General features: G+C 44.8%; 1 protein-coding gene across 1 annotated transcript in view; it reads right to left on the bottom strand.

Moving 5' to 3' along the window:
* MST1 (macrophage stimulating 1) overlaps window positions 1-10,849 on the bottom strand; it is a 38,614-nt gene continuing 27,765 nt past the window's right edge. Inside the window, exons 12-19 of the mRNA XM_056847275.1 lie at window positions 9,969-10,105; window positions 8,597-8,632; window positions 7,709-7,823; window positions 7,139-7,216; window positions 6,289-6,435; window positions 1,242-1,348; window positions 595-734; window positions 1-172 (exon numbers count right to left, since the gene is read on the bottom strand). Coding sequence (XP_056703253.1) covers window positions 11-172; window positions 595-734; window positions 1,242-1,348; window positions 6,289-6,435; window positions 7,139-7,216; window positions 7,709-7,823; window positions 8,597-8,632; window positions 9,969-10,105 — 922 coding nt within the window. The 3' untranslated portion in view covers window positions 1-10. The remainder of the gene's footprint in view (window positions 173-594; window positions 735-1,241; window positions 1,349-6,288; window positions 6,436-7,138; window positions 7,217-7,708; window positions 7,824-8,596; window positions 8,633-9,968; window positions 10,106-10,849) is intronic.

The raw sequence follows: 10,849 nt of genomic DNA, 5'->3' as shown, positions 1-10,849 counted from the left end.
TCCAGCAAATTCAGCTCAACTTCATCACTTTGTTGATCCAATCAACATAGAGGGAGACACGGGTGAAGACAGCAGGCAGATCTTTGCGGGCACATACGCGAGATGGGGTGATCACTCCTTCCAGCACCCAGCAGTCATGAGCCAGGCAGGCCAAGGGGCCTCCAAAGTCACCCTGATCAGGGAGAACAAGAGAAAGTTCCCATAACAACAAAGAAAGGACAGCTCAGCCAGCTTTCTCGCCTCTCAATACATGACTTGGACACTTTCCAGGTTCACATGTTGGGTTTTCCTATTCCTGGAATTTGCTCAGATCCATTCGTGAGATGCTTTATTTTCAGATCCTGCCCCTTCTCTCATAAAAGAACTGCTTCCCTTTGTGTGTCTGTCTCAGCCTTCCCCCCCTCCTCCTATTCCTTCTGCAAGAACTGTTTTGTCTTCCTCTTTCTGCTCACCAACAACCTAATCCTTCCACTCACTTTCCATCCCCTTGGAAACGTTTCTTCCTTTCTTGCCCCCCTCCCCCACCAAGCATTTATATTTTGTGCACTTGCAACTCACAGCTCAATTCAGTCCCCAGATCCTTGCCATGCTTACCTCGCAGGCCCCCACACCTATCAGCAGAGGTTGTGTACACAATTCGCTCTCCTTCATGCGGCCCCGAAGTGCCACTTTGCAGGCTTGATTGCTCATGATGGGTAACTCAGCCACGTGGAGCAAATTTTCATTACCAGTCCCTGTGAGTGGTGAAGGTGGGGGGAAGATCTGATGAGATGGCTTACAGCGCTCGCACTTAACCTCGGCCAGGGCATCAAGGGTAACTTATGCACCCTCTGAGGCAGGGCTGTTTAGCAAACAGGCTATGTACAAGTGAACAGTAGAACAAAAGTGTAGAAGAGCTCTACTCTCTAGCTCAACTTGCCGAAGCAGGGGAAGAGGTAGGGTTGCCAGGTCCTTCTTCGTAACCGGCGGGAGGTTTTTGGGGTGGAGCCTGAGGAGGGCGGGGTTTGGGGAGGGGAGGGACATCAATGCCATAGAGTCCAATTGTCAAAGCGGCCATTTTTTCCAGGTGAACTGATCTCTGTCGCCTAGAGATCAGTTGGCAACCCTAGAAAGTGGTAAGGGGCAGGACTTACTATAGAGCAGCCACGATACAGTAGACTGGTGATTGGAAGGGTGAGTGCCTACCACAGTCCTCCCCCCACCCCACCCTCCTATTTCCTTTCTTTCAGCCTGTTTGGTACCTCTGGTGTCACCCCATCCTGCAATCTCACACTTGGTATTCTCAGGCACGATGTACCGTTCGGGTGGAAGACAGATCAGTGCCACACGTGGATTCAGAATGGCTGGTCTGCAGAGAGGAGGAGGGGAGGCATAAATCCATAAGTCCATTCACATGCAGATCTGAGATTCACATTCACATGACATGGATGGTGGGGGGGAGGGGGGAGGCACTTCAAAGTGCTGCCTGCCTCAGAAACTTGCTCAAAGCCAGCTAATTGAGGGCAGCTGCCTCTCTGTGCAGGCCACTGCAAATGCTTGCTTACATACATGGCAACAAATCTACTTTAATCGCAAAATAAAGAAAAGAAAAAAAGAGGGCTGCACCAGCCAATAAGACGAATGCCAATAGTGCAGTGGGAAAGAAAACATTTATTGATAGAATACTAAAAAGGCCCCATGCATTTTGCTGCGGCTTTGTCAGGGGATCTGAAAATCGTATGAAAACAGTTAAAAACACATTAAAAACACATTAGAAGAAACCTGAATGAATGAGCACGAGTAAGAATATTACGTAAACTGAAAAATCCCAGTGACTATAAATATAACCATATTGCAGGCAAGAAAATGTATCCATCCTAGCAAAGCAATATAGAGCTCTGTCCACCAACACATATAGTTAAAATCATCTGTCCCAAGCATAAAATATCGCATAATAATACATGGGCCAGCAGGTTTGAAGAAACACATGAAATGGAACTAACCTCTTAATATGTTTACCTACAGCACTTTTCCCACAGCTGCTGAACTCACAGAAGAAGAAAAATAAGCCAGAATGCAGTAGGTCTCTTATCTATGCTAGTTGCAAGAGAGCCAGGTCCTCATTTAACCCATGAGGAACCAAAGCCCTGTTATGTTTTACAATACAAGTTTTTAGATTCCTCAATGTTTTGCTAACATAGAACTTATGACAAGGACACTTGATGGCATAGCTTGCCTGCTGACAAGTTGCATGACGTTCTTAAATATGTATTTTTATTATCTACAGGGTTTATAAAGACATTCATACTAGAGGTATGCTTTACAGGACATGCAATTCCCTGGAAAAGACCAGTTCCTGGTAAAGTCTATTGTGTGTTGACAAAAAGAGAGGTGTTAATGTGTGTCAATTGATCTCCCAAATTATATGTTCCCTTAAAAGAGATGAATGGTCTTTTGTCACACATAGGAATGCCTTCCAAAATGTTCCAGTTCCTATATTTGCTTTTCTTAAGATGGATACTGACATGGTTAATCAGGCAGCAAGACCCAAGGTCAACATTTTTCCTTATTGAATGATAAGAGTTCGCCTATTTGATAAAAAGGCCTTAGAGTACGCTCACTGCAAGATTTGCTGTGGATCTCCCCTGGCTGCTAAACTGTCAATTAAAATTGATGCTTCTTGTTGAAAATAATCTAGTTTGGTGCAGTTTTGCTAAAGTCTGATCATCTGACAGTTGTTCTTAATATATTTTGGATGGTGGCTATCACCTTATGAGAAAATTTTTGTCTGTAATTTTTTTAACACAGGGTCATTTGATGCTCCAGAGACTGACAATTTGTATAGGAAACACTTTGTGGAGCAATTTATATATTCTTCCAGCAATCCATTTGAAAATCATATAGCCAAATGTTGGTGCTATTTAGATGATGCCTTCTTGCTGTGGGAAGGTGATCAAAACCAATTGTTAAGACTTCCACAACTGGATTGAGATACAGGATGAAAACGTCAAATTTGTACAAGTGCAGATAATAGACAGATCAGTTTCCTAGATATGATGGTGAGCAAGGTGAATGGCAAGATCTATGCGGGTCTATATAAAAAACCTACAGACGAAAATTCTTCTTTCCTTCATTATACTCAGAGGCTTTGAAAGCACCTTCACCAGCCTCACTAAATGAAGGTCAGGGGAGCCTCCCTTCCTGCAAAATCGATTCTATTTATGGCCCTTTTCATGGGGAGAAACCATGTGCTGTCAGCCTTGGGTATTTTCCACAAGGGGACAGGCTTCTGTAGTTTTCCAGTTGCTGCTGCAGATGCTAATACAGCACAGCAACAACAGGGCTTCCACACAGCAGGTATCCCTGATAGTGTTTTTTAATCAGCAATTGAATCATGTTATATCGATCTACCTTTATGCCAACATATATACCATATTTTTCGCTCCATAGCACACACCTGACCATAACACGCCCCCCACAGCTGGCCGTCGGGGCGGGGAAAGCCGGCTCGCGCTGGAACGACGCAAGCCGGCTCTGTGCGTCCCGCCCACCTCCCAGCTGGGAGGCATGCGGGGAAAGCCGGCTCGCGTCGTTCCAGCATGCCCAGACGGCTCTGTGCGTCCCGGGGCGCACAGAGCCGGCTAGGCGCGCTGGAACGACGTGAGGCGGCTCTGTGCATCGTTCTGAGCCGGAAAGCCGGCTCGCGTCGTTCCAGCATGCCCAGCCGGCTCGCATCGTTCCAGCGCGCCCAGCCGGCTCTGTGCGCACATTCGCTCCATAACATGCACAGACATTTCCCCTCACTTTTGAGGAGGAAAAAAGTGCGTGTTATGGAGCGAAAAATATGGTATCAGGCTCTGAATTACCAACTTTAATTTTTTTAAGTCAGTCTCTAGCTGCTTTCCTTGCCAAGACATGTCTTTTTCATTATATCTTGGCAAGGAAAGGGGTTAAAGACTTTAGAAAAAGAAAGAAATGGTCCTTTATACATGGGCACTTTCACTCAGGTTCGACACCCCCCCCCCCATCAGTCTCAGTTGTTCCTTGGAGTTATGCATGAGTTTTCTGTCCATTAGATATGACCTTGCTGCCAGCCCTCACAAATCCCAGGACTTCCTGTTCCTCTATTAACCCATTTCTTCCATCTCCCCTGAGCCTAGCCTGGATGAAATCCCCATCCATAAGGACACGGAAGATTGGTTTCTCTCACAGACAGTAGTACAGCCAATTACAAAGCAGTGTGTCAAGGGGCGGGGAATCAAATGCTTCCAGCTTCCTCAGAGCTCTTTCTGAGTAGAAGAAAGGCTTTTTAAAATGAGGCCTGGGTCCCCCCCCCCCCACCGATTCCTTTCAGATAGCTCTGTTTTTTTTATTTTTGTTCTTAAAATGCTTTTTTATGCAGCAATTGGGTTTCGGGGAGGGACTTTTCTCTCACTACAGCCAATTACAAAGCAGCATTTCAAGGGGCAGGGACTCAAATACTTCTTGATTTGAGCTTGGAGACTGCTGGTACATAGATTCCCAACAGGAAAGTGTGAGTCCAGCGAGCAACGAACCTCAGGTAAAACTCCCATGCATAAACGACCTTTATCAATATAGCACTATTCAACTGCCTAATAAGGAAAAAAGCCCCAATGACAGGGAGAGGAAATAGCCATTGTTGGAAAAATGGATGCTGTGTGAGTGGGACTGAGAAAATCCATACTTTCCCAGCCACATGACAGCCATCCAGGCTTTTCTGTGATCTTTCCCAAAATCCAGGCTTTGTGTGGAGGAGTAGGGAAACAACCCCGGTCCTCCAGATTAGAGTCCACCACTCTTAACCACTGCACCATGCTGGCTCTCATGCTGGTTACCTGCACAGTTTTTTTTTTCATGTTTCCCCACAGCACCGTGGTGCATTTATGCACCTCCTGGGGCTTCCGTAGCTTTTTTCCAATCTTTGCTGCAATGTTTTGGGAAAGATCACTGTAAAACATGAATGGCTACTGTGTGGATGGGAAAGTTTGGATTTTCCCAGACCCTATCTCCTCAGCAGCCATTTCCTCCCCCCACTATTGGGGGTATTTTTTTAAATAGTCAATTTCATATTGTTGTAACAATACACCATTATAACAATAAATGTAACCTCTTGTTTAAAAAAAAATAAGTTGCCAGCCCAGCGCCTTCCATTGCAGTGATATAAAATACGTTACAATATAATGGTATATTGATATAACAATATGAAAATGACAATTTTTTAAAATTGAAGAAGCCCCAATGGCCCGGGGAACGGAGGATGGAAACTTGCTATTTGGAAGCCCCGTTCTCACTGTGCTTTATTGGCAGGAACACAGGTAATGGGTAAACCACACAAGTCTGCTTCTATGTGAAAACCATCTAGGATAGTGGAACTGTCATTTGTTGAGCTATGTTAGCTACTTCAGGAGCCTTTCATGGCTGGTAAACAGGTTACCTGTATATAAGTAATGAGCTCATCAATAATAAATTTCACAAGCATTTATTTTGCTTCATTTCGAGGGAATTATATGGAAGTCTACCCATGGGTGATGAGGTGTATACTTTTGTGGCAGAATTCCCACTGTTGGTGGGAACTGCCATTGATGAGCTGTGAGGTCCCTTCCAGGCTTCAGCTGTCACGCTGTGGAATTGCTGTGGGCTTCCTTGTGGACCTCATCCCTACAAAATCCAGCCTACCAGACTTGCAAATGAAGGCTGCTTCCAGATTTACTCTTGGGTCTTTTATGCATGGCTGTTTCACTTGCTGTCACCCCTCTGATGACTTCGGGTCTTTGTGCTGGTTATGCATGCCATTTCAGACCGTCAGAGGTCACCTCACTTTCCCCACGTTTTGTCCGTGTTTTCAAATTCGAGATAAAACAGGGCTCTTAAAACACGGGGAAATGCAGGGGGAGAGCAAGGCAACCTCTGACAGTTGGAAATAGCATGCATAATCAACACAAAGACTCGAAGGCATCGGAGGGGTGGCGAGACATGGGGCTGATTTGGAACTTGCTGACACTTCCAAACACTGCCCACTGCCTCCAACACATTCTAACTTCCTTGGCAAGGGGGTGATAAGTTTTCCCTCACCAAAACTGGAAGCTCTTAAAATATCCACTTGGTTTCTTCATGTCTATGAGGGTAGTCTCTCTAAACCATAACATATATCGCAGACTCCAAACTTTGGTGTAGTAGGTAACTAGAATCTCTGCATAAGAAAGCATCTGTTCCCCACATCACAGTACATAAAACACGAAGCCATGTCCATTATGTAGGGTATACAAAATCCTCCTCAAAGCCACATACCTCTCTAATTTCAGCATCACCAGAAAAGATTCAGAGGGTCCACAGACAATCTTTTGGATGGGTATGGCCTGTTTGTCAGGGTCATTAGGACCAGGGTTCTTAAAGAGAGTACCAAGCCAGACTTCATAACCTGATAAGTCAGCATCACTGTCAAGAAGAGAAACAAAAGTTTCCATAGGGTTGCCAGATTCCCACTCTCCATAGCAGCTTCCAAAATATGTCTGCCTTTGAAAAAGCAAGCAGGATTTTATCTTCCCTTTCAACCTCATCTATTGTAATGTTTTCCTGCAGCTACCTAGTAATTTTTATTACTAGTTTTTTAAGAACCTAGAATGATGTTGGATGGATGTTATACCTGAAAACAACTATTCCCTGCAACGTACAAGCAAGTGCTTCTGTCCTGGTTCTTCTCTTCTGTTGTCACCCTCCCCCTTATTTGATCTCTGGTTGTCATATTGCCCATAAATGTTGTCTGCAGCATGCTCCTAGCCTTTGAAAGTAAGCTGGGTGTGCATTTCCTGGATAAACAGGCAGAAATCCTGTAGATGTTGCAGACTGGGCACTTCAAAAAAGCTGAGTTGGTCTGAAGCTGTTTGGAACAGACAGGACTACTTCATGTGTGACATTTTTCCCATACAGAGATTATTTCCATCAAGGAAAAATTACTCATGTGGAATGATCCACATTCAACTTTATAAGCAAGGCAAGCAACTCCTATGGCAGTCAGTTACATCAGGAATTAGGCCCAGGCAAAAGGGACAAAAAGGAGGATCAGCATCAGGTCTTTTGAGGGACCTAAAAGCATTATATGAAGAAGCAGTACTGGAGGAAAGTCCAAGAAGATGCTTACCAAGAGGAGAAACACTGGCGTGTGCTGATAACCCACTGCTCTTTCACCAGTGACCCTCCACAGAAATGGATTCCTTCCCTGGATGCCAGAAAGAACAAATTACAGTGGAGAAAGGGTCAGCTTTCTCTTAGTGAACCCATTTCCCAACTTGGCATCCAAGATCATTATGCTCATACCCAGGGCTCCCATATTTCACATATATCACCCTTGCCTCTGCAGCCATGCAACAGCTAATGTGGCATCTGTGCTTACATTTGGCAAACACCCTAATTTGGCCAGGCCAGCAACATAATAGCTTATAAGAGTAATCAGTATGCCACAGGCTGCCAAACCCTTCCCCATTTTGCAGCACTCTGCTACTCGGAAAATGCAGAGGGTACTTAGCCATGAGGGTAAATGGAGACAGGCTGGATCACAGGTCTAAAATCTGACCTTTAAGAACAGGCACTGCTGATGCATCTGTTCTCTCATCATTGCCTGCGGGCTGGGGTCCCTTAAATACCTTCCCCCCACCATGCCACTGAGGTCTTTTTATGGCCCCTGCCCTAACGCCCCCTGTATTCTGCTCACCGATTGCGGATGCTGACAGTCCAGGGTGAGTTTCCAATGCGTCCCCCTACAATACGACTCCGTTTGCTGTACAAGCGGTCATCCCGCCTGCCACAATGGTCAAAGGCTACATTGTCTGCAAAGTCAAGCATGATATCCCTAGAGCAGCTTTAAAACACACATGTGCTCATGCCCAAAGAGGACTGGCACATCAGCCTGGAGATGTGGGGAACCCCAATTCTCCAGCCAACTGCACTCCCTTCTCACCAAAATCATTTCATAAGAACATAAGAAAGGCCATGCTGGATCAGGACAAGGTCCATCAAGTCCAGCAGTTTGTTCACACAGTGGCCAACCAGGTGCCTCTAGGAAGCCCACAAAGACGACTGCAGCAGCATTAACCTGCCTGTGTTCCAAAGCACCTCATATAATAGGCATGCTCATCTGATCCTGGAGAGAATAGGAATGCATCATGACTAGTATTCATTTTTACTAGTAGCCATGAATACCCCTCTCCTCCATGAACATGTTCACTCCCCTCTTAAAGCCTTCCAGGTTGGCAGCCATACCACATCCTGGGGCAGGGAGTTCCACAATTTATGTGTTGTGTGAAGAAATACTTCCTTATATCTGTTTTGAATCTCTCACCAGCTTCAGCAGATGACCCCGTGTTCTAGTATTATGAGAGAGGGAGAAAAGCTTCTCCCTGCCCACTCTCTCCACACCATGCATAATTTTATAGACCTCTATCATGTCTCCCCTTAACAGCCTTCTTTCCAAGCTAAATAGCCCTAAGTGTTTTAACCGCTCCTCATAGGGCAGTTGCTCTAGTCTCCTGATCATTTTGGTTGCTCTTTTCTGCACCTGTTCGTTTCACAGAACTCCCACATTTGTGCACAGACAGCTTACCTGGGTTCAGCAAGATGGAGGGCTTCTTGTCACCAGCTGAAGAAACAAAACAGGCTGTTCACCAATGCAAGTGTATCACTGGACTTTTCAACCCTGGCTTATCACAGTTAATGCCTGACAACTGAACTGGAGCCACTTAAAAGCACTTCATTTGAAGCTGTGTGGAAGTTCTACCTGCATCTACAAGTCATCACGTGATGGACGTGCACATGTAAACCTGGCCAAGTTGAGCTCTAAGGAAGTGGTAACCAGGGCTTCTGGTACAAGACAAGAGTGAGAGAAGAGAAGAGAAGCTGGCCTCCCCCTTGGCCCCAAATATAGACTGCAGAGGATGTAACATTAGTCTTTAGCAAGTACCGAACAAGGAGGATAAGCAACTTGTTTGAAACTCAGGTCCACATCATGATAGCCAGCTCATGATCCCCACTCAGCAAACTCTTGGACCAGTCATTTCCCCTTTCAGCCTACCTTGCAGGGTTGTAATGAGGATAAAATGGAGGAGGGAAGGCTCATGTTTATTTCTCTGAGCTTCTTGGAGAAAGAGGGGAATAATACTGTGTTGACTGCTCATAATTTAGGGCCATCAGGTATTCACGTTTATCTCTACAATGATGAGAGCCAGAAATGCAGTTCTAAAAAAAGCAAAACTAATAGCTCTCACAGATGTAACTTATATAACATAACATTTGTGATGCCTCATTGCCATCTCTTTGCTCAATTCCATCGCTGTCACCCCTGCTTTAGAAAATGAGCGCAGAGATTGAACTTCAGATTTGTAAATTATGTTGTACATGTGCATACTAAACTTCATCCCAGTATCTCAAGGCAAATATCATGCTATGTGTTTTGTACATTTCTTGGCCCCTTGAAATGGGAATGGGATGAAGCATAGAACTTTGGCCTAAACTTATGTACCACATCTCAGTTCAACATGTTCGAGATTGGTTCTTGTAGGTTATCCGGGCTGTGTAACCGTGGTCTTGGAATTTTCTTTCCTGACGTTTCACCAGCAACTGTGGCAGGCATCTTCAGAGGAGTAACACTGAAGGACAGTGAACTCTGAACCAATGAACTCTGACCGTGAAAGCCTTCGACAATATGTTCGAGATTATTTGTAAAATGATAACAGAATGTAAAAATGGGAACGTCAAACCAAAAGCCTTACTTGGCGCAGTGAAAAATACCCTGAAGGATGCATAACATTCCATGTGGGAGACAAGTTTCCTTTTCCTGGATGGCCTGGACAGGGTGGAACCTGTATGTATTCTACTCTTAATAGCCTTTGCATCCAGAGAGAGGAGGCAGCTAGTGTCACTGGCAAAGAGGCCGCCGTGAGAATATTCTTCACTTCACCTTAGATTCAGAGACTCACCACATGGCTCAATGGCACAGTAATCAAACTGGGTTCTGGGGTCCATTGTGTAGCACCAGGGTCCATGGCTGTCATTGTCAGGGTTGCGGCAATAGTTTTCTTCAAGACGCACAGTGGGGAACATGGTAGGGAAGACCCTAATGGAGAGACAGAGCATCATCCCTTCTGCACATTTCCAAGTTACTGTCCCGCAACACCCTCAGGCCCTTACCACAATGCTGTTTTTTGAGGCTGCAGACAACGCCGATGTTAGTTATTTGTTTAAGATTATGCAGTCACTTTCGTTGGGCAGAAATGTCTATGCCCCAGAACTCAGAAAGCAATATTTTATTGCTGTTAAATGGAGATTCTCCTCTTAGCTAATGACTCCAATGCAATTGTGAGGTAAATGGAATGCGACTGCTGCGCTGTTTGGTTGGGGAATGCTGGTGACATCCCTAGCAATGAACAACGCAACCCAATCCAGTCACTGAGTGAATCTTTTGGCTGTTATTTTATTTTTTCTCATGTAGTTATTTGTGATTCGTTAAGGTACCAAATGCAAATAAAGACTACCATCCTCCACAGCAGTGCCCATCATCTTGTACACCTCTTGCTTCATTTTTTTAAATGGAATGCTTTCAAAGCTGTTATGCTCCCACTCTACTGTGGTACACTGCTGACTTTTAACACCTTTTTAAAAAGCAGTGAACAGTTATCCTCCCCCGCCCCACCAAGATTATATCCCCGGGAGTAAGACTATTTCCGGCATTACATAGCTCTGAGAAATAGTGCTACTAGAATCAAATTCATTTGAATATATCTTGACAACCTGATTTTTTTTGAAGAAAAGAAAAAAAAGTCTAAACTACTCTCACAAAGCAAGTATACTTCATTTCATT

The sequence above is a fragment of the Euleptes europaea genome, chromosome 1 (genome assembly GCF_029931775.1).
Source record: "Euleptes europaea isolate rEulEur1 chromosome 1, rEulEur1.hap1, whole genome shotgun sequence".
In the NCBI taxonomy this organism is placed as follows: Eukaryota; Metazoa; Chordata; class Lepidosauria; order Squamata; family Sphaerodactylidae; genus Euleptes; species Euleptes europaea.
Note: the sequence above shows the minus strand (reverse complement) of the source record. Positions and strands in the feature narration are given on the sequence as shown.